At 39.4% G+C, this 25,001-nt stretch overlaps 1 protein-coding gene across 3 annotated transcripts in view; it reads right to left on the reverse strand.

Annotated features, from left to right (window-relative positions):
* exoc4 (exocyst complex component 4) overlaps window positions 1-25,001 on the reverse strand; it is a 502,794-nt gene that overhangs the window by 436,628 nt on the left and 41,165 nt on the right. For all 3 annotated transcript variants that reach the window (XM_059987073.1, XM_059987074.1, XM_059987075.1), the window contains exons 4-6: window positions 24,826-24,935; window positions 4,294-4,537; window positions 974-1,151 (exon numbers count right to left, since the gene is read on the reverse strand). In XM_059987073.1, coding sequence (XP_059843056.1) covers window positions 974-1,151; window positions 4,294-4,537; window positions 24,826-24,935 — 532 coding nt within the window. The remainder of the gene's footprint in view (window positions 1-973; window positions 1,152-4,293; window positions 4,538-24,825; window positions 24,936-25,001) is intronic.

Here is a 25,001-nt window from a genome sequence, read left to right on the forward strand (position 1 = left end):
AAACTTTCCTCTACACCACTTCCTCAGGACCATCATGTAGTATGGGCAGAATAACTTTGGCTGCTATATTGGTTATGCAAACACATAAGCCAATCTATAATGATAAAGATGCAAAATAAAGATTAATTTTACATGATTATTCAAATATCAAGCTTTTACTCAGGGTAGCATAGACAACTTTGATAATAAATCTACTTTGAACTTTTCTTTAAAATGACTGAAAATCAGCATTGTGCTGGGAGAAGGGGAAGGGATCTGATCTGCCATGATTCAACAACAATTTGATTTTGCAGGTCAAAGGGCGTTGCTTCTAATTTCCAAAATATTGTTTTCTTTCTTCAAAACATTACAAATATCTGGAATTAGCCACTAAACCCAGTACTAATTGCAAAATCTGTACAAAATTTAAGATGATTTACTCTGACACTTTAATATTTCTTGTTACAGTCACCTTATGTACAGCTATTCCTATAGCTAGTTTCACTTTATGTACATACATACAATTAGTGTATATATGGTCATACTTGACAGTTACTTGTACATTGTGTTTTACAGGATTGTTTTATATTTATATTTATTGTGTTTTTATGCTTATTGTGCTTCCAACTTCATCAAAAATTATCCCTTCATCATGGAAAGGAGTATAGTTAACGTTTTGGACCCAACCCAGTCCTGCTGAAGGGTCTCAGCCCGAAATGTCAACTGTTCTTCTTCGTCTAGACGCTGCCTGGCCTACTGAGTTCCTCCAGCATTTTGTGGGTAATTTTCACAAATAATTTAGGGTCCATCTGTAAGGGTCTTACCAAATACCCTCAAAATATAATTGTAATTTAGCATCAATTCAACACGCTCTCTCCCCCCAAAATTAAATGAGTGAAAAAATTCAGCATATGTGAAAATACAGGACAGTGTAACTGCCACACGTTAGATTAAATGTTATGTTAAGTAAGTGACTTGATTGGCCTTGACTTACCTGAAGCACATTTTGGATCCTGGCCCACACTTCTGCCATGTCATACAGCTTGATTTCACTCATGTTCAAACCAGAAGGCGACACAACCATTTGGTGAAGGTAGCCGAGAACAATTTTATGAGCAGCAGCTACAGCGTAGAATTTTTCAAATAACAATTCTAGCAGCTCCAGTAATAACCTGTTAACAAATGCAAATGCAAATCAGTCTGGTTAAATATTATTACTTCACTTGACTCCTTTCTAAAGAGGCAAACTGCTCATCTGATGAGAATGCATTACAGCAAAACATCAGTACGCATTTTCTCCAGCTAGGCATTGGAAAGACCAAAAAGAGTGTTCTCAGTCTCTGTCGTAAACCTTAAATGTATGCTAAGACAAGGAATGCAGTCTGGCTGCCATCATTACAGTTTGGGGCATTCTTTCAGGATCAGCATTCTGCGAATTGCATTAATGTTGTCAAAAGGTCACCATTAATTTTATTGCCAATAATTCCTGCTAGCCAGTAATAGATTTACCACCACTGTCGCTCTACTCTTTAAATCAGTAGATCAACTTTCATGAAACTTATTAATGACAACAAAACAAACTAAGTCAATGTTGAAACAAGAGAGGGTGTGTTAATCCAAACCCTCTTGAACTGAAGTTGAAAACAAGCCCAATTCTAATTTTTGATTGCATTATAAAAATAGTTTTGTGTTTATCAGGTTGGTGAGAGAAAAGTTGGGAACCAAAAAGCTTCCAATTCATTATCAGAAATTTGTAAGTCAGTCTTGCACATAGATTGCAACAGTAAAAATCTCTATGCATAGTCAAAGGTTTCTTGTGAAATTCATTTGGCACAATCAAGATGGGCCATTGTACAAACACAATAAATTGCTCTATATAAATCAAAGTTTCTCATATCAGAATAGTGAACGTGTTATATAGACACAGTCTTGAAACCTGTGGAAGTCCGGACTCGGTATTTGAAAATTAGATTTATTCATAAACTGATGCACTTGGAATACTTAAATGTGAAACATTTGCCATGTAGAAGACAACATTCTTTTCCACCAAATCACAAACACACCAAATTCTCCAGACTCTGGAGATCCAGAGTAATACACGTAAAATACTGGAGTCTTAATAAAAGGTCTCAGCCCGAAATATCGACTCTTTTCCTCTCTGTAGATGCTGGCTGACCTGCTGAGTTCCTCCGGCACTTTGTGTGTGTTATTCTTTCCCAGCAAAACCTTTACTAAATCACATAACCCACAAAAGCTTCACTGCAAGCTTAAAATAAGTTTGCAGAATGATTACACATAGATGGTATTTTTTATACATACATTAATATATTAATGCATTTTGTCATTAATTAAACAGATGCATCACCTAAATTTCTGAACTATCCACCTCTGCAACAGGTTGCTAAGATACTTTGATATACATGCAAAACAAATTTTAATTTCTATAGTCCATTCAGAGTTCTGCTCAACAGAAAACAGAAACGTGACGCAGTTTTTTATTCTTTCTTTGCTACCACTAGTTGTGAAGAGTGCACACAATTAGTTTCTGTCCACTTACATTTTTAGAAATTGTAATCTTATTGATTCTTGGAGAACAAATCTATCAAGACAATTTACACAGGAATGGATATTCCTTACAGCAATGTTGTCTTCAATTTATCACCTTTACAGAGCAATTAAGTAAGTTTTCTGAGAAAACTGATGTGAGTCAAATTGTAAACATTTTACTCAAAAGTAGCTCAATAAATTCCATACCAATACAAAATATTTAATGTTACAAACAAGCTAAAGTACTTAATTATACTGCATCTAGTGAAACAGTTCATTTCCTGTCAGATTATACTGGTTGCATTAAACAGAAGAGGCACAAAAATGGATAGAGGAAACCAAATTTTAAGGATATTGAGGTAACACACATAAAATGCTGGAGGAGCTCAGCAGGAAAAGAGTGCAGTCGATGTTTCGACCCATAACTAGTGGCATTCCCCAGGGATTGGTGCTTGGTCCATTACTATTTGTCATCTATAACAATGATTTGGATAAGAGCAAACAATGCATGATTAGCAAGTTACCAGGTGGCACTAAAATGTGTGGCATGCAGATACTGGAAATGGGTTTCAACACTGGAAGTGGTATCTTGACCAGCAAGGTACAGTAAGTAGGCTGAGAAGTGGCAAATGGAATACAATTTTTACAACGATCTAAGTAAATTTATTATCTAAATATCTAAATGTGACCATATACTGTCTTCAGATTCATTTTCTTGCAGGTACTTACAGGAAAAAATACAACAGAATTTCACAAAACAAAACTATAAACAGAAAAAGAACGACTACCAATGTGTAACTGAAAACATACTGTGCAACTAAAACAAATAATACTGACAGCAAGAGTTGTAAATGGGGTCTATAGGTTGTAGATAGTGCGGAGTAGTGGTGGTTGAAGTTAACCATACTGCTTCAGGAGCCTGATAAGTGCAAGGTGTTGCATTTTGGGAAGGCAAATCAGTAGGGCCCTGGAGAGTGCTGCAGATCAGAGGGATCTCAAAGAAGAAGTGCATGGTTCACTGTAAGTGGTATGACATTTGACAGAGATGTGGACCATATATGGGCAAATCGCCCAGTTTAGGTGGGGATTTTGGTTGACAGAGACTAGCGGGGACAAAGGGCCTGTTTCAGTGTTATATTATTCTAAGTATACTGTAATTGGTTTATACACTCATTGGCCACTTTATTAGATACATCTGCTCATAATAAAAATATATTATCAGCCAATCATGTGACAGCAACTCAATGCATAAAAACATGAAGACATGGTCAAGAGGTTCAGCTGTTGTTCAGCCCAAACATCAGAGTGGGGAAGGAATGTTATCTATGTGACTTTGATCATGGAGTGATTATTAGTGCCAAATGAGGTGGTTTGAGTATCTCAGAAACTCCTGATCTCTTGACATTTCCACACACCACAATTTCTACAGTTTACACAGAATGGTGCAAAAAACAAACATAAAAAACATCCAGTGAGTGGCAGTTCTGTCGGCAAAAACACCTTGTTAATGAGAGAGGGTGCAGATTGGTTTAAACTGACAGGAAGGCAACAGTGGTGGGCATAAGAGGTCTCTGAATGCACAACATGTCGAACCTTGAAGTAGATGGGCCACAGAAGCAGAAGACCAGGAATATACACTATGGCCGCTTCACCCTAATAAAGTGACCACTGGGTGCAGATCAATTTATTATTTATGTTATTTCATTTTCAAATGCTAATTAAGAAACCTCAGTTTCTCTTCCCCCTGCTTAAGTACCAATCCATTACCTTGGTTGATTCTCCTGTGACACAATTTCACCACGCTGATAAGCATGATCTGCGATCTGGGTCGTTGATCGCTTCACAATCTGTTCCAGCTCTTGATTGAAACGTTCTTTAGTTGCTTTGACTGTCTCTGGAATTTTTTTTAATTTTGCCAGAGCTTTTATCAAAATTCCCATGAAAAGTATGCTGTTCTCTTCTGGATCGCACTCTGGATCCTCCTTAATATCTTGGAGGTTTATCTCCTTTGCTGTGAAAAGAAACAAAAGTTAGTCATGCATCTCAATTAGCATTTGCTGTTCTTATTAATTTCTTCATTCTAATGAAGTGTTTTTTGCACAAAATAATGGACAGCATAGCTCTGCGTGCTTCTATGTGGTACTGAATCCTCAAAAGCAACAGGAGATCTGTATAGCAAAGAAGGTAATGGAAATGGGATGAATTAAGTCATGAAGGATTTATTATAGAAACTTGAAAGTCTACAGCCCATCAATTGTCATGCTCATAGAGAATCTGCAAAATAGACCTCTATGTATTTTATCTCATCAATTTCACCTCAAGGATAAATGCTTCAGAAAGCCTCATTCAATGAAAGCAGCAATATACAATTTAAAGTTCCCATAGGAACTGCAAAAAAAGTTTCTTTTTCATATTTTTACACTTCAGTTTTCATGCACAATCAGGCCAAAAGAGTACACTGGTACATTAGACCAACAAAGTTGGAGCCAAGAGGGAAATATGAAAAGAAAACAATCAGAAAATTGACTAGAAATCTGTTGGGAGGGAGACAAACTTGAAAAACAAAATACCGAGAGGTTATGTTCAAAATTGATTATGTTTAAAAGGGGATTTGTTCAGATGAACCAAAGACAAAATATATTTATGTTAATGCTAAACTTAGAGTCATGCAGCATTGAAAAGAGGCCTTTCGGCACTGATCAAGAACCCATCTACGTTAATCCCATGGAAACACAAGAATGTGGATGCTGGTATCACAGAAGGTCATAATGGTGACCATTAAAAGAAAGATGAAGGCAGATACCAGCCAAATGGGAAAGGGATAAATCTTAAATATGTGGGTAGTAGGTGTAGGAACAAAAAAATGGAAGAGGTGTGGAGAGAAGAGAGAAGAAAGAGAGAGAAAGAGGAGAGAGAGAGTGTGAGAGTGAGAAAAAGAGTGAGAGAGAGAGAGACACACACACACAAAATGTAGAAAGTAATATGGACTACCCAAAATTGTAAGACGTGTTCATACTAATGGGTTGTAGATTATCTTGTTATTCTAGTTTGTGTTGTGTGAACATTCAATTTTACAATTTCACGTGACCCTTACATCTTATGTTTCTCTCTATCTCCATCTGGATCCTCCTTTTAGCATCTGTTTCCCCTCTTCCTTTTATGCTGGCTACTTCCCCCTTCACTCTCAGCCCTGATGCAGGGTTATCATCTGCAAAGTTGATAGTTCTTCTCTCCCCATGTTGCTGCTTAACTCACTGAGTTCCTTCAGTAGTTTGTTTTTAACAACCTTTACAAGCCTATTGACTCCCACAGATATCTCACTTATACTTCCACCCTGTCTCTTCTGAAAACTCATTTCATTTTGTTTATCTCCTTTGTATTTACTCTGAAGTTAAGACTTTCCATATAGATGACTTGTAAATGCCTCACTTTCTCCTGAACCATGGCTTATCCTCTACCTTTGTTAACAAACCCCTTACTGTATATACCTCATCTATTTTCCATGCCTCTGCTATCTCCTCCTTCAGGACAAATCAGTTGCTGTGGTCCTCATTGCAACCTCCACAGAAAACTCATCATTCTCAGCAATTTCTGCCATCAAAGAGATTTCACTACAAGACAGACATGTCTTTCCCATTGCTCCTTTTTCAGCATTGCACAGAGACTGTTTCCTTCGAAACCCCTTGGTTCATGGTCCATCCACTCCAGCACTCACTGCTTTTATGACACTTTCCCTTACAACTGCAGGTGATGCAACGCTTGTCCTTTTACCTATCCCATTTTCAGCACACAGGGAGCCAAACAGATTTTCCAGGCAAAGAACTGTTTCACTTGCACTTCTTCCAATTGAGTGTACTGTATTCAGCATTCACAATGTAGTCTTCTCTACACTGAAGAAATCAAAATGCAAGTAGAGTGATAATGAGCACCCTGTTCCCTGCCACTTTAATTCCCCACCCTACTCCCATTCTGATTCATGAACCTGCAAGTTCCTGTACTGTTCAATAAAGCCAAATAAAAGCTTGAGGAACGGCAACTCATTTTCCACCCGGGCACTTTGTATCTTCTAGCCTCACTACTGAATTCCACAACTTCAGATAACTCGATTTCTATATCTGTCTGCATCAGCTGTCAATTCCTAATATTGGATCAGTTTGCTTATTTTCTTTTTCCTTATTTTTACTTTTCCTATGGAAGTGAAAGACTGGCATGTGTATCTTCCCAAAATGGGGCTCTTCTTTCTCCTTCCCAGTTCTGAAGAAGAACCTTTAACCTGAAATGACGTGTCAATTTCTATTCCCACAGATGCAGCCTGACCTGCTGAGTGCTCCCAGCATTTTCTGTATACAGGTGGCCCCCGTTTAGCGAACGTTCGTTTTATGACAGCTCGCTGTTACGAAAGACCTACATTAGTGCCTGTTTTTGCTAACCAAAGAGGATTTACACTTTTACAAGAAAAAGACGCCCGCTTTATACATGTGTTTACCCTGAGAAAGACTACCATGACCCTGAAGCCTTGTGCAGATAGTTGTATGTGCATGCGTGTACTTGTGTAGGCATGTACATACACCTGCATGTATGTGCCGATATTTTTTCTCCAAATCAATTTTGGCTCGCTGTCTTTCCGATTTTGATAAGTGAAACTAAACCGTACATACAATATTTCTACTTTATATAGGCTGTATATTTATCATACCATTCCTGCTTTTACTATATGTTTGTGTTATTTTAGGTTTTATGTATTATTTGGTATGATTTGGTAGGTTATTTTTTGGGTCTGGGAACACTCAAAAATTTTTTCCATATAAATTAATGGTAATTGCTTCTTCGCTTTATGACATTTCCGCCTACAAACGGTTTCACAGAACGCTCCACTTTCGGATAGTGGAGGAAATCTGTATATCTTCTAAGATCATAATACATCGGAGCAGAATTAGGCCATCTGGCCCATTGAACCTTCTTTGCTTTTCCATCATGGCCGATTTATTATTTAATTCCACAAATTCACCAACCTCTGGCTAAAGAAATACCTCATCATCTCTTCCCTAAATGGACGTCCCTCGATTCTGAGGCTGTGTCCTCTTGTCCCAGACTCTCACACTATTGGAAACATCCTCTCCACATTTACTCTATCTAGGCCTTTCAATATTAGATCAGTTTCAATGAGATCATCCCTCATTCTTCATGTCTCCAGTGAATACAGGCCCAGAGCCATCAAATGTTCCTAATAAGTTAACCTTTTCATTCCTGGAATCATTCTCGTGAATATACTCTGGATCCTCTCCAATGCCAGCACATCCTTTCTTAGATAAGGTGTCCAAAACTGCTCACAATACTCCAAGTACGGTTTGACCAATGCCTTATTAAAGCAGCAGCATCACATCATTGCTCATATATTTTAGGCTTCCCAAAATTAATGCTAACATTGTATTTGCCTTCCTCATCACCAACTCAACCTGTAAATTAATGTAACCATGGTGTACATAAAAGTTAAAGTTTTCTATGAAGTAAAGCACATAAAATGATAGAAAAGATGTATATCTGCACCAATACAAGATTACTATCGAAAGTGTATGTAAATGAAGTTTCTTTTCACAATTCTCTTAATTCCTGACAAATTGCTTGTTAGCTGGCATCTGTCATTACTGTCTAAGTATGTTTGTGTTGCATTTCCTATTCAAATTCACATTTACATAAGTGTTTGTATTTCCAGACTACATTATTGGCTGTCAAATGTTTGCGGTGCTGTGAGTCTGAGCGTCACAATATAAATGTACATTGGTCTTTATGAATATTTCAAAAATGTATTTAGTTAGTGCACCATAACCTGACTTTTTTTGTTTCATAAATATTTCACGTTAATAACTACCAGCTACACAAGTATATTATCCTATCCATCATAAAAAAGGGCCAAAATGGTGTTGACGAACTATAATAAAAGATTTACGTATAAGTACAATCAAGAAAGATAGTGCAAAAGGCAACAATGACATATGTGTATTGTGAGAGAATAAAAGTATATGCATACCTAATTATTTCAGCCATTAGCAAACACAATGCATTCATGAAGCTTTGAACAAAAAGGTCAATTAAGAAAAATCACATCCTTTGGCCAAAGGCTCTAATTCGAATCTTCCTGAAACACCAGTCTTCCACAAGATCAGATGGAATTCACCTAGACCAGGGGTCAGCAACCTTTACCACTGAAAGAGCCACTTGGACCCGTTTCCCACAGAAAAGAAAACACTGGGAGCCGCAAAACCCGTTTGACATTTAAAATGAAATAACACTGCATACAACGTTTTTTTTTTGCCTTTATGCTATGTATAAACAAACTATAATGTGTTGCATTTATGAAATTGATGAACTCCTGCAGAGAAAACGAAATTACATTTCTGCATGCAACAAAAACATTTTGAACTCCGAAAAAAAGACATTGGGTTGAAGGTTACTTTTAAGTAAAATACTCAATGTCTATTTGAGTCCTTCTTGTATTTATGAAAAACGCCGAACTTAAATTTTCCGCCAGCAGCAAACCAAAAATAACATCAGCCAGCTGTCAGCCTGAAAAATAAAAGGACTATTTCACTGAACAATGAAAAAATATGAATATACGTAAAATAACAGGCAACTAAAATATTTATCATACTTGGTTAATGGGATTTCTGCTCCTGGACCTCAGCGCACAGCGTCTGCACATCAGGGCTGTATGACGTCACCTTCATCTTTACACAGGATCGCAAGCTGTCATCTATGAGGCGTGCGCGATGTTTTTTAATAAAGTTCATGTTGGAGAACACCTGCTCACATACATATGTGGATCCAAAGATCGACAGGACTCCAAGTGCATACTTTTTCATGTTTACATAAATGTCGGGCATAGCATTCCATGTTTCGAACACAAGTTTGTCCGGTTTTGGGAGGTTTTCAATATCACTCCATTTGTGATTCTGAGCAAGAACGGCCTTCTGACGGGCAACATCTTCAAGGTCTGCTGTCAAGCGTCTAAACTTGGACACCCATATGTCTTTGTCGGCCATGTCGGCCAGTTCCATCTCAAGATCAGGTTTACTCACACCTGCCAATGCAGTCGTATTCAGTAGGGAAGGATCGATGCTTAAGGGAGTGACCGGGAAGGATAATGTGTTTTTTTCCTCTCTGAACTCACAGAAGCATTTCCCAAACGATGTTTGCATTGCGATGATTGCAGAATGTAAATACTCCGAAATTATCATGTCGTGACCTTGTTTGAACTCTCTCAAATTGGGGAAGTGAGACAAAGTGCCTTTCTGTAAATCTCTGGCAAGCACTGTCAACTTGCGCTCGAATGCCAAAACATCCTCCAACATGTGCAGGGCTGTGCGTCCTTTCCCCTGAAGAGCTGTGTTCAGCGTGTTCAGGTGCGCTGTCATGTCTACCATGAAGTGTAGCTTTTCCAGCCACTCTGGCTGTTCCAGCTCAGGAAAGGTGAGCCCTTTGCTGCCCAGGAAAGTTTTCACTTCTTCCAGACACGCGACAAAGCGTTTCAGCACCTCCCCTTTGGACAGCCACCGGACTTTGTTGTGCAGCAGGAGATCAGAATATGCGCTTTCCAGCTCGTCCAGTAACAAACGGAATTGACGGTGATTTAAACTTTTTGCCATTATTTTATTGACAATCTGAATGACAACATCCATTACTTCTGTGCATTCCGGAAGAAATGTTTGAGCGCACAGTGCCTCTTGGTGCAAGATGCAGTGAAAAGTCAGCAGCTTTCTGTCCAGCGACTTCTGCAGTAAAGCCACAAATCCCTTGTGCGTTCCCGTCATATTCGGTGCCCCATCAGTAGCTACTGACACCAGATGGGTGGTCTTTATTCCTTTGGCTCTTAAACAATTCAAGACAGCCTCATAGATGTCCTCCCCCCCGTGTTTGGCCTTTTAGAGTTATCAACTCAATCATTTCTTCCTGTGGCCCGGCAGAGTTTACATACCGGCAGAACAGCGCTATTTTTTCAATATCTCCTTTGTCTTTAGACTCGTCACAGGCAATCGAGTAGGCCACAGCTGAATTGATGTCTTTAATTTGCTGTCTTGTAATGTCTTCTGCCATTTTTATGGTTCTGTCTTTGACAGTCTTTGCAGAGAGGGGCATATCCCTGATTTTCTGCACAATTTCACTCTTGTTTTTAAAGTCCGTGAATAGATGTTCTGAAATCTTAATGAAAGATTCTTTTATATATTCACCATCTGTAAACTGCTTCCTGTGCCTGACTATTTCCTGAGCGGCAATATAACTAGCGTATGTCGTTGATTTTCCAGACTTCATCCATTTCTGGAAATGATTTTTGCTCAGATCAACCTTCCGCATCAGTTCCGAAACGGCTTTTTTTCTCTCATCTCCATCCGGATATTTTTGAGCAAAGGCTGCGTGTTTATTCTGGAAATGCCTTGCGACATTTGACTTTTTGTTGTTTGCTAGTTTCTCATTGCATATTAAGCATACCAGTAAACCAGTCTCGTCAACAGTGAAAGCAAATGAATCTGTCCACGTATCATTAAACGTTGTTTTCTTCAGTCACTTTTCTTTTTTTAGAATTCTCCATAGTTGGCTTACCTTGGATCGAAAAATTAAAGAAATCGCGCACTGACGGGTGTCAGGTATTGGCAGTGGTGACGTATATTAATAGCGATAAAAACACGTTGTAGCGGTGTGCTCACGCAGTCAGTAAACTGCAGTCGAATAACTTTATTCGAACTAAACAGCCTTGCTTTTAAGCCTCCCTCAACCCAGCCCCCATGGGCGCGGATGCTGCAAAAGACGCGTACTCACAAACCCCCGTAGGCTATCTCCCTTAGCCTGAATGCTGGCTAATTGTGAGCCGTTTCGGATGTGCCAGGAAATGTGTCGCCACAAAGTCTTATTTAGATTGTACAAGATCACCATAATCTTCAAATTTAGAATTACATTTCAAAAGCCAACAAACTAACATAAAATACATTTTAATTAAATACTGACCAATTATTTCCCAAAGCCACAGGGAGCTGCAGCACAGAGGTGAAAGAGCCACAAGTGGCTCCAGAGCCGCGGGTTGCCGACCCCCGATCTACACATTCAGAACGCGAGGAATTTTCAATAAAAGTGGTGCTCATAAAGTGATAAGATACTCTGCTTCCGCAGGGCGAAATTATTAATCTTTTGGAGATGACAGCATCACAAAAATATCTGATTGAATGTCAAACTGAAAACAATCATGTCAATTCCTGTGATCTCCGTCTCAGAGGCCAATGTTAGACTGTCTTTAAAGAGTGAACCCTTGCAAGGCAGAAGGTCCCGATGGAGTACCTGGTAAGGCTCTGAAAACCTGTGCCAAACAACTAGTGGGAGTTTTCAAGGTCATTTTCAACCTCTCACTGCTAAAGGCAGAAGTTTCCATCTGCTTCAAAAAAGCAATAATTATACCAGTGCTTAAAAAGTATAATGTGGACTGCATTAAAAACTATCGCCCGGTGATGAAATGCTTTGAGAGGTTGGTTATGACCAGACTGAACTCCTGCCTCAGCATGGACCTGGACCCATTGCAGTTTGCTAGCGCCACAATAGGTCAACGGCAGACGCAATCTCAATGGCTCTCCACACGTCTTTGGATCAGCTAGACAACACAAACACCTACATCAGGATGCTGTTCATCAACGATAGCTCAGCATTCCCACAACCTTGATTGAGAAATTACAGAATCTGGGTGTCAGTACCTCCCTCTGCAACTGGATCCTCAACTTCCTAACTGGAAGACCATAGTCTGTGCGAACTGATGATCACATAGCCTCCTTGCTGACAATCAACACTGGCGCACCTCAGGGGTGGGTGCTTAGCCCACTGCTCTACTCTCTATATACACATGATTGTGTGGCTAGGCATAGCTCAAATTCTATCTATAAATTTTCTGACGATACAACCATTGTTGGTAGAGTTTCATGGGTGATGAGAGGGCATACAGGAGTGAGATATGCCAACTTGCGGAATGGTGCTGCAGCAACAACCTGGCACTCAACGTCAGTAAGGTGAAAGAGCTGATTATGGACTTCAGCATCTTCAAGTTCCTAGGTGTCAAGATCTCTGAGGATCTAACTTAGTCCCAACATATCAATGTAGTTATAAAGAAGGCAAAACAGCAGCTATACTTTATTAGGAGTTTGAAGAGGTTTGACATGTCAACAAATACACACAAAACCTTCTACAGTTGTACTGTGGAGAGTATTCTGACAGGCTTTGTCACTATCTGGTATGGAGAGGCTACTGCAGAGGACCAAAAGAAGCTGCAGAAGTTTGTAAATCTAGTCAGCTCCATCTTGGGCACTAGCCTATGAAGTACCCAGGATATCTTTAGGGAGTTGTGTCTCAGAAAGGCAGTGTCCATTATTCAGGATCTCCAGCACCCAGGGCATGTCCTTTTCTCACTGTTACCATGAGGTAGGAGGTGCAGAAGCCTGAAGGCACACACTCAGTGATTCAGGAACAGCTTCTTCCCCTTTGCCATCTGATTTCTAAATGGACTTTGAAGCTTTGGACACTACCTCACTTTTTTTTCATATACATTATTTCTGTTTTGGTATATTTTTTAAAAAATCTATTTAATATATGTAATTGATTTACTTGTTTATTTATTATTATGGTTTTTTTTTCTCTCTCTGCTAGATTATGTATTGCATTGAACTGCTGCTGTTAAGTTAACAGATTTCACGTCACATGCCGGGAATAATAAACCTGATTCTGAAGTATTTGCTGACATTTGGAACACCCACAGATATAAATATTATTGGAAAAGTTGAAAGTTCAAAGTAATTTTTTTTAAATCAATGTACGTATGTGGGCAATCTACAACCCTGAACTTCATTTTCTTGTGGACATTCACAATAAATCCAAGATACACAATAGAATCAATGAAAGAGCACCCCAACAGGACAAACAACCCATGTGCAAAAGACAACAAACTGTGCAAATACAAAAAGAAAGTAAAATAAATAATAATAATAATAATAATAATCCATTATTACAGACAGGACAATCCATAATAACTATCCGGATCTAATAATATAGGATAAACAAGCAGGAAGTACTTACTTAATAGATGCTACCATTCCAAACACACATAACATACCAGAAATATGCTGAACAAAAAGAGGAAACTGAAGGACTACAGAACATGAACAGAGTATACACTGTCCAATAGTAATATCTGCGACTGGTATTACACCAATGTCATCACACAAAAGCATTGAACATTTTGGGCTACACAGCAATATCTATGTAAATCTCCAGAAAGCTACAAGACTAAGTTAGAATAGAATAGTCTAAATCAGGGGTCGGCAACCTTTACCACTGAAAGAGCCATATGGACCCATTTCCCACAGAAAAGAAAACACTGGGAGCCACAAAACCCGTTTGACATTTAAAATGAAATAACACTGCATACAACGTTTTTTTTTGCCTTTATGCTATGTATAAACAAACTATAATGTGTTGCATTTATGAAATTGATGAACTCCTGCAGGCAAAACGAAATTACATTTCTGCATGCAACAAAAACATTTTGAACTCCGAAAAAAAGATGTTGGGTTGAAGGTTACTCCATAGTTAGCATACCTTGGATCGAAAAATTAAAAGAAATCGCGCACTGGCGGGTGTCAGGCATTGGCAGTGGTGACGTATATTAATAGCGATAAAAAACATGTTGTAGCGGTGTGCTACACGCAGCGCTAAAATAACAACACAGAGTCGGTAAACTGCAGACAAAGATAACTTTATTCAAACTAAACAGCCTTGCTTTAAAGCCTCCCTCTACCCGCCCCCGTGGGCGCGGATGCTCCAAAAGACACGTACTCACAAACCCCCGTAGGCTATCTCCCTTAGCCGGAACGGTGGCTAATTGTGAGCCGGTTCGGATGTGCCAGGAAATGCGGTCGCCACAACGTTTTATTTAGATTGTACAAGATCACCATAATCTTCAAATTTCGAATTACATTTCAAAAACTAACAAACTAACATAAAATATATTTTAATTAAATACTCATCATTTATTTTCCAAAGCCACGGGGAGCCGCAGCACAGAGATGAAAGAGCCACATGCGGCTCCGGAGCCACGGGTTGCCGACCCCTGGTCTAAATGTTTCTAGCAATTGAGAAATGAGTGTAAAAACACAAAAATACAACTGCAGATGCTGTGGATCAAAGAAGTGAGTGTGCTTGGCTATGCCCGTACCTTGGGTTTAATCAGCTTGAGCTGAGAAAAAAATAAAACTAATATAATATAAATAAATGGGCAATAAATATCGAGAACATGAGACAAAGAGTTTTAAAAGCACGTCTATAGTATGTGGGAACAGCTCAGAGATGATGTGAGTGAAGTTGAGTGAAGCTAACCCCTCTGGTTCAAGAGCCAGATGCTTGACAGGTAATAAGTGTTCCTAAACCTGGTGGTGAGTCCTGAGGCTCCTGTACCTTCATCCTTGTGACAGCAGTGAGATGGGAGCATGGCCTGTATGGTGGTGACCCTTGATGATGGATGCTGCTTTCCTGGGACAGCATTCAATGGCAGAGAGGGCTTTACCTGTGATCGACTAGGATGTCCACTACTTTTTGTAGGCTTTCCATTCAAGGGCATTGGTGCTTCCATACCAGGCCATGATGCAACATATCATTATACTCTCCACCACACATCTCTAGAAGTCTGTCACAATTCTAGATAACATGCCAAAGTTTCGCAAACTTCTAAGAAAGTAGAGGCGCTGCCATGATTTGTTCATAATGGCACTTACATGCTGGACCCAGGACAGCTCTCTAAAATGATAACACTGAGGATTGAACCCTAAATGTCCCTGCACAACATCTGTTAAATGGTCTTTCCTGCTCTCCTTGTTTATTGATAATTACTGAGCCTGTTCACAAGTTCACATTTACGTATTTAAGTTTAATTATTGACTTTGCATAAGTGACCACTCTGCTAATTGTTGATTACTCATGACTTTTCGTCCTATTGCCTTGTAAATTGGTGATTGCTATTGTGTTGTCCGTTTATGATATTGTTATGTGTTTTATGCTTGTCACCGAACCACAATCAGTTCTGGTTTTACATAGAGACAATAAAATGATTCTGTTTCTGAATGAAGCTACTGATTCTCTCTACCTCTGATCCTCTGAAAAGACCTGGCTAATGGACTTCTGCTTTCCTCCCTCGAGAGTCAATAATCAGCTCCTTGGTCTTGCTGACAATGAGTCAGTGTTTGTTGTTGTGGCACCACTCAGCCAGATTTCCAATCACACTCCTATACGTTGTCATCGCCACCTTTGATTCGGCCAATGACTGAGGCATTGTCAGCAAATTTAAATATGGAATTCCAGCTGTGCTTTGCCTCATAGTCAAAAGGATAAAACAAGATCTCTGATGATCTAACCCAACATATCGATGCATTTATGAAGAAGGCAGAACAGCGTTTAGACTTAGTAAGGAGTTTGAAGGGGTTTGGTATGTGAACAAATACACTCAAAAACTTCTGTGAATGTATCGTGGAGAGCACTCTGACAGGTTGCATCACTGTCTGGTACTGGGGTGTGGGGGGGGGGGGGAGGGGGGGACTACTGCACAGGACCGAAAGAGGCTGCAGAGGATTGTGGGTTTAGTCAGCTCCATCTTGTGTACTAGTCTGCAAAGTGCCCAGGACATCTTCAAGGAGCGGTGTCTCAGAAAGGCAGCGTCCATTATTAAGGACCTCCAGCACCCAGGGAATGCCCATTTCTCACTGTTATCAGCATTAGGAGATGCAGAAGCTTGAAGGCACACACTCAGCAATTCAGGAACAGTTTCTTCCCCTCTGCCATCCGATTCCTAAATGGACATTGAACCCTTGGACACAACCTCACTTTTTTAATATATTTCTGTTCTTTGCACAATTGTTTAATCTATTCAATATGTGTATACTGCAAGTGATTCACTTATTTATTATTATTATTTTTTCTCTTCTATATTATGTAATGCATTGGACTGCTGCTGCTAAGTTAACCAATTTCACATCACATGCCGGTGATAATAAACCTGCTTCTGATTCTGAGTAGCCCTGGAGGCTAAACACAGCCTCGTGGTGCATCTGTGCTGATGGAGATTGTGGAGGTGCTGCTGTTGGCAAGAACTGACTTGGGTTTGCACATGAGAAAATTGAGGATCCAGCTGCATAAGAGGTATTGAGACCAAGACCCTGAAGCTTATCGAATAGTCAGATTGAAACCTGAGCAATCCAAAACTGAAAAACAGCCAGAAGAAGGTCTTACAGACAGATATTAATATTTTGAACAGTTCCATGTGACAGGAGCTTTCAAACAGTTACTCACACTTTAATCATGTTTAAATGCACCAAACCTTACAGGGTCATGATGCCTACCTTATAAATAGATCAAGGAGTCTGTATTTTCATGCAACATCTCTGATACCTCATCAGCAAGTAACGTCACCAGATTGTATGTTGGTACAGTTTCATTAAAACAATCAATGTCTGAGTGACTGATTCTTTGATTGGGAGCACAATCATTTCACTGCAGTTGGAAGTTATTTGCATCTGTTCAGTGAGAAACATTCAGTTGTCCCAGACACTTTGTTCCAGTGTTATTTAATATTGACATTACTTGCTTTAATAAAACATTCATTGATTACACAAAAGGAGTCAACCAGTCTCCTTTAAAACTTATCCAAAACAAAATGTACTTTTCTCAGAAACAGATCCTTCGATATCTGGCAGAGAACAGCAGCAACCACAATTGATCACAACCTGGTTGAGGCATCATAAAGTTACACAGACATGCTCCAGTGTTCAGAATTTTAAACGGCTCGAGTTTATCCAATCAACATGCCACAGAGATATTTAATATGTTAAAATAGAGTTTCAGTATACTTTTAATAGTCTTCTACACTGAATAATCCAGTAATACTACAAATGAAGCAGCTACATTTTATCTCTGGGTTTGAATCACGATACCACTTCAAGAAAATTGCTGTAATGCCAACAAATTTATTTTATCTCATTGACACTGGAATACATCAGAACTCGATAGAATTTCTCTCAGAACCACACAAATCAAGCCTAAAGAAATCTAGAGTTGGTCTTTGTTTTCCCACGGCAGAAATCCACCACAATATAGACTGAGCCTGCTCAAGTCTTGACAGTTAATCAATAGATATAAATCACTTAGAAGGTTATTAACTTAAAGGTATGTCAATGCAATCACAGATTATACAAAATAATGTATAAAGCTGCTCTTGCCTCAAATAATTGTTAGAAATGTTAATCCACTTTGGTTCCCAAATTCATTATGTAACTTCCAATGCATTTTACATTTGCTACTATGTTATTCCATTTCAGCTTTATAAATCTCTAGTTTTTATGTTATTCCATTTCAAATTTGTAAAACTCTGCAACTTCATAAAACTCTGGTTTGGCCACATCTGAAGTATTGCATGCAGTTGTGATCGCCCCACTACAGGAAGGATGTTGAGGCTCTGGAGATGGTGCTGAGGAAATTCACCAGGACCCTGTCTGGTTTAGAGGGTAAGTGCTATCACGATAGGCTGGGTAAACTTGGGTTGAAAGGCAGAGGCAGAGGGGACATCTGATAGAGGTTTACAGGATGATGAGAGGCATAGATAGAGTGGACAGAGAGTATCTGTTTCCCAGGGTTAAAATGTCCAATATCAAAAGGCATGCATTGAATATTTGGGGGGGGGGGGGTAGATTCATAGGAGATGTGAGTGGTAAGTTTTCTATTCAGAGAGTCAAGGATGCCTGGAATGTACTTCCTAAAGTGGTAGAGGCAAATACATTGGAGGCTTTTAAGAGATGTTTGGTTAGACACATGAATGTAAGAAGGATGGAGGGATATGAACATGGTGTAGGTCAGAAGGATTAGTTTTTGGGTATTTTTGATTTGCCTTTTAGCTGATTTTGTGCAACATTATGGACCGAATAGCTTGTTCCTGTGCTTTACTTTTTTGTGTTCGATGTTCATTGCAATTCAAGCTTATAATTGGATCATTTTAATTGACTTACACACTCATTTATCCCTTGGTGAATGTAACATTAATCTCCCATTAATAAGCATGGAAAGGAATATTGGTTCCTAACATTTACCAAATAGATTGCAGAATTGCATTTATTAACACTTTCAAAATGCTGGAGGAACTCAGCAAGCCAGGCAGCACCTATGGAAAAGAGTACAGTCAACGTTTTGGGCCAAAACCCTTCAACAGGGCTCCAGCATCTGCATATTTTATCTTTTTTTGTGTGAATGCTTTGCCCCTTTTGTTTATATTATACAGCAAAGGAGAAAATATGACATCTTCCAGCCTACTCCAAAGATAAATATTAAAGGAACTGCAGTACTTGCAACATCTGAATAAAATTATTGAAAAGGTTTTAAGTTATTAACAGGTGTTACACCTGCCCCTACACCTCCTCTCTTACTACCATTCAGGGCCTCAAACAGTCCTTCCAGGTGAGGCAACACCACCTCTGAGTCTGTTAGAGTCATCTATTACATTTGGTGCTCCCAGTGTGGCCTCTGATACATTGGTGAGATCCGATGTAGATTGGGAGACCCCCCTCACTAAGCATCTATGCTCCAATGGCCAGAAAACGCAGGATCTCCCAGAGGACGCCCATTTTAATTCCACTTCCCATTCCTATTCCGACATGCCCATCCATGGTCTCCTCTACTATCATGAGGAGGCCACACTCAAGCTGGAGGAGCAACACCTTATGTTCCATGGGTAGCGTCCAACCTGATGGCATGAACATTCATTTCTCAAACTTCCGGGAATGCTCCTCCCACCTCTATTCCCCATCCCCTTTTCCCTCCTTTGCCTGCCTATCTCCTCCCTCTGGTGCTCTTCCCCCTTTTTCTTTTATCAATGGTTTTATGTCCTCTCTTATCAGTCCCCTGCTTCGCCAGCCCTGCATCTCTTTTCCAATCAAATTCCAAGGTCTTTACTTCACCCCTCTCCCTTCCAGTTTCACCCATCACGTTGTGTTTCTTCCTCCCTTTCCTCACCTTCTAGCCCTGACTCCTCAGCTTTATTTCTCTAGTCCTGTTGAAGGGGCTCAGCCCAAAATGTTCACTGTACTCTTTTCCATAGGTGCTGCCTGGACTGTTAAGTTCCTCCAGCATTTTGTGTGTGTTGCTTGGATTTCTAGCATCTGCAGTATTTCTCGTTTGTTATTGAAAAGGCTTTGCTGATAATGCGATCATGTTTAATTCACAACTACACATATTCTAGTTGTACACCTTCCACCTGCACATGACATCAACATTTCTTCAAAGAAACATAGTACTCTATGCATGCTACATGAGCAATATAATTTTATTTTCAAGTAAAACTCATGGATCTGATCTGTGATTGGTTACAACAAACTCAGATGTAACATTCTATTGCATAGCAGAAGTACAAAAATGAAGTCCAGCCCATGTACAGCACACTGGTAAGAGTAAATATTTTTAAGAATAATATTATGTTATTTTCTTCACTCCTTTTCTGCAGATCCATTTAACGGAGTAATGTGTTGTTCCACTTTGCTGGGCTTATAGAATCATAATTACTGCTCAAGTAACAACACATTTAAATGTAGAGTTTATTATAAATAATTACTTTTATAAATGAGAGCCCTAACTTGCCACATAATTCTTCTTTGAAAAAGTAATTCACACTAATTGGCTGTATCTCATTTTTCTTTATCAAGGAAAATCGCTGTATTTGCCATGCTGTATTTATTCAACTAGCTAAACAGTTGTCAAAAATATCTATTGTTGGAAATGAAGCAATTTTTTATCATTTACTCCTTTGAAACTCAACAACTTAGTGAACACAAAAATTTGAGAGTCATGTCAAGATATATTCACAAAGATATGGAACACGTACTGTCTGTGTAAATGTTTTATCCTCAACAATTTGTATGTAATGCTCCCGGTAAATGTCACAAATGGGGGGGGGGGGTGGGAGAGACCCCAATGAACCGTGCAGTGATTTTTATTGTCCTCTGTAGGCTCCTGTGGCTGATGCCTTATAAATTCCACACCACACAATGATGCAGCCAGACAGGAAATGTTGCAGCCTCATAGGACCCTGGTCAGATCCCACTTGTAGTACTGTGCTCAGTTCTGGTCACCTCACTACAGGAAGGATGTGGAAACTATAGAAAGGGTGCAGAGAAGATTTACAAGGATGGTGCCTGGATTGGGGAGCATGCGTTATGAAAACAGGTTGAGTGAACACAGCCTTTTCACCTTGGACCAACGGAGGATGAGATGGGACCGGACAGAGGTGTATAAGATGATGAGAGGCATTGACCGTGTGGCTGGTCAGAGGCTTTTTCCCAGGGCTGAAATGGCTAACACGAGAGGACATGGTTTTAAGGTGCTTGGAATTAGGTACAGAGGAGATGTCAGGGGTAAGTTTTTTGTTTTTTTTTACACATAGAGTGGTGAGTGTGTGGAATGGGCTGCTGGCGACTGGGGGGGGGGGGGGATATAATCAGCTCTTTTAAGAGACTCCTGGATAGGTACATGGAGCTTAGAAAAATAAGAGTGCTATGGGTAATCCTAGGTAATTTCTAAAGTAAGTACAAGTTCGGCACAGCATTGTGGGCTGAAAGGACTGTATTGTGCTGTAGGTTTTCTGTTTCTATGAAACTGTCAATGGTACTCCTATAGACTGCTGTTAGAATGGGTGGAAAGGGGGCTTGCATGCCACTATTTACTCAAGAGTGTAGATGCTGTTGTGCCTTCTTGAATAATGAGGTGGTGTTCTGTGGATCTAGGTTAAACTGTTATTTATAATTATTTATCTTATATACAGTACATTTCCCGAGATGATTATGAACACCACTCTGTGAAATACAGTGACTATAAGTATTCACCCCCCCCCCCCCTGTAAGTTTTCATGTTTTATTGTTTTACAACATTGAATCACAGTGGATTTAATTTGGCTTTTCGAAACTGATCAACAGAAAAAGACCCTTTTGTGTCAAAGTGAAAATAGATATCTACAAATTAATTACAAATATAAAACACACATGTGTTCACCCCCTTCAATATGACACACCAAATTATCACTGATGCAGTCAATTGGTTTTAGAAGTCGTATAATTAGTCAAAATGGAGACCACTGTGCACAGTCAAGGTGTTACAATTGATTGTAGTAAAAATACACCTGTATCTGGAAGATCCAAATGCTTGTGAGTCAATATCCTGGCAAAAACGACACCATGAAGACAAAAGAATATTCCATGCAATCCGGCAGAAAGGTAATTATAGAGCACAAGTCAGGAGAATTTCTAAGTCACTGCACTGAACCTCCTTTGGAGAACAGTTAAGTCAATCATCAAGAAATGGAAAGAATATGGTACAGCTGTAAATCTGCCTAGAGCAGGCTGTCCTCACAAACTGAGTGACTGTGCAAGAAGGGGACTAATGAGAGAGGTCACCAGGAGACAACTCTGGAGGAGTTACAATCTTCCGTGCCTGAGATGGGAGAGACTGCGCATACAACTGTTGCCCGGGTGCTTCACCAGTCACAGCTTTATGGGAGAGTGGCAAAGAGAAAGCCACTGTTGAAAAAAAACCCACGTGAAATCTCAGCAAAAGCTTGCCAGAAGACATGTGGGAAATTCTTAAGTCAGCTAGAAGAAGGTTCCATGGACTGATGAAACCAAAATTGAGCCTTCTGGCCTTCAGACTAAACACTATGTTTGGTGTAAGCCAAACACAGCACATCATCAAAAACACACCATCCCTACCATGAAGCATGATGGCGGCTGCATCAGGCTGTGGGGATGCTTCACTGCAGCAAGACCTGGAAGGCCTATGAAGGTAGGAGGCAAACTTAATGCAGAAAATACAGGGAAATCCGGAAGGAAAACTTGCCTCTCCCATCACAGCCACTGAAGCTTGTAACTCCTCCATAATTGTAATAGGTTTCTTGGTGGCTTCTCTCACTGGTCCCCTTCTTGCACAGTCGCTCAGTTTCTGAGGACGGTCTGCTCTAAATTGATTTAACTGTACTTCAAGGGATATTCGGTGACCTGGAAATTTACTTGTATCTATCTCCTGACTTGCACTTTTCAATAACCTTTTCGTGGAGTTGCTTGGAGTGTTCTTTTGACTTCGTGGTGCAGTTTTTGCCAGGATACTGACTCACCAGCTGTTGGCCCTTCCAGATACAAGTGTACTTTTACTACCATCAACTGAAACACCTTGACTGCGCACGGTGATCTGCATTTAACTAATTATGTGACTTCTAAAACCAATTAGCTGCACCAGTGATGATTTGGTGTATCATATTCAAGGGGGGGGGGGGGAGTGAATTGAATACTTCTGTAATTATTTAGTATTTTATATGTGTAATTAAATTTCTATCACTTTGTTAGAGATCAGTTTTCACTTTGACAAGAAACAGCTTTTTTCTGCTGATCAGTGTCAAAAAATTCAAATTAAATCCACTGCAATTCAAGCTTGTTAAACAATAAAACATGAAATCTTCCAAGGGGGTGAATACTTTATCTGTTTAACACCACTGAATAAACTATATTTTCTTAAATTAATTATTGTGTAATCAATATGAAAACTTCCAATGTGGCTGATTAATATGTATAATCTTCAGCACACAAAAAAGTGAACTATTTAATGCCCTAACCAATTTCACATCAACCTTGAATGCTGAATGCAACATTATTTTGTATTAATTACAGTCTAACTAATAGTGAGTTGCTATGATATAGATGATATGAAGTCTGTATCTATTTAAGGCTGGCTGAGAAAAATAATCCAAATATTCATGCACCGCTTGATCCTATGATATTAATAATATTAATGAAGCAATTTCAATTCACAGATTTCAATATCCCACTTCATCTTTGACTTGCAAAACAGTTTTTCCTGTACTTTCTAAGTGAAGAGAGGCAGGGAAGGTTGTTGTTATTTGTTCATTTTTCACTTCTTTTACATTTAGGTTTCCACTGTAACACACCGAGTTACAATCCAAGATAGTTCTTGAAGAGTTACTCATTAAATCTTTGCCTCCACATCAGAGCGATTGAAACATTCATCTCAACATTCATCTACCCACGTTTCAAAGATATTTCTAATAGACATTAACTGCACTGTTAGAAAAACTTCTTTCAGAGCCTTCAAAAGGCAATGTCTCAAAAAGGTGCCATCCTACATTAAGGATGTGCCTCATCCAGGACATGCTCTCTTCTCATTGCTACCATCAAGGAGGAGGTACACAAGCTTATAAACACACACTCAACGTTTCGGAAACACCCAGCTTCTTCCCCTGTCCCGCCAGATCTCTCAATGGACACTACTTCAGTATTTGTTTCCTCTCTTTTTGCACTATATATTTAATTAATTTTATATATATACTTCATATTGTAATTTATAGTTTTATTATTATGTGCTGAAAGGTACTGCTGCCACAAGACAACAAATTTCACAACATATGCCAGTAATAGTAAACCTAATTCAGAATCAGTGGGCAGCTGTGATAGGTGGCAATCCAGGCGATGATGTGTCCTTCGAATGGAAGGAGTCCTCTGGCTCTGTGAGACCCAGTGAGAGAGCATCTTGACTTCTCAGGGAATTCAGGATCTTCACCTTCTAGAGACACATGCCCTCAACTATGAACCTCTGTTCTGTCCTTCACCTAACAAGTGGGCAGGGATGGAGAACAAGCCACACTTTAAATGAACAGGATTTCACCATACATTTTATGCTTGAGAAGCAGCTTGTTGACAGTCCTGCTTTCAGTGAAGATGGAGCAGGTGCTTGGTGACCTTGGGATTGAGAAGGCTCTGAACGTCTCTCATGACCTTCCCAAATAACCTGACTTCATGGGTTTGCTGATGAAATTATGTAGTCAGTGCATGTAAACAGGCAAAAACAGTCTTTCATCATGTCTTCAGAATCTACATATTATATCAGGGCAATGTTAGAAACACAATTTAAGTTGTCTGTCAATAGCCTTTGGGGCCTTCTGGATTATCACCAGTTCTGCTACAACAGAGAAAAATGCAATGTCTTAGAAGTTTCTTTATTTCACGAAATTCAAATATTGTAAGATGTCTTAACAATGGTGTGAAGGTGCCCAAACATATATTTCTGTTGTTATTTCACCTAGTGTTTTTCTTCTGTAGAATTCAATTAGATCTTAAAATACTATCTGATAATAAAACGTTAAAAGTAGGCAGTATCTATGTTAGTATCCTTAGTAACTGATGTACTCACCAGCTGTACTCCCTGAGCCACTGTACTGTGAGGCATCAATAAATTTCCTTGAGGTTGATACCAAGCTGATGTCAATAAGAGGAGCGGGAGAGATATCCTTCCCAAGGAGGCTAAACAAAACAGCACACATTCCTATTAATATTCCCCTCCCTCAAAAGTATCAATTCAACCACAAG

This window comes from Hypanus sabinus, chromosome 13, assembly GCF_030144855.1.
Source record: "Hypanus sabinus isolate sHypSab1 chromosome 13, sHypSab1.hap1, whole genome shotgun sequence".
Lineage (NCBI taxonomy): Eukaryota > Metazoa > Chordata > Chondrichthyes > Myliobatiformes > Dasyatidae > Hypanus > Hypanus sabinus.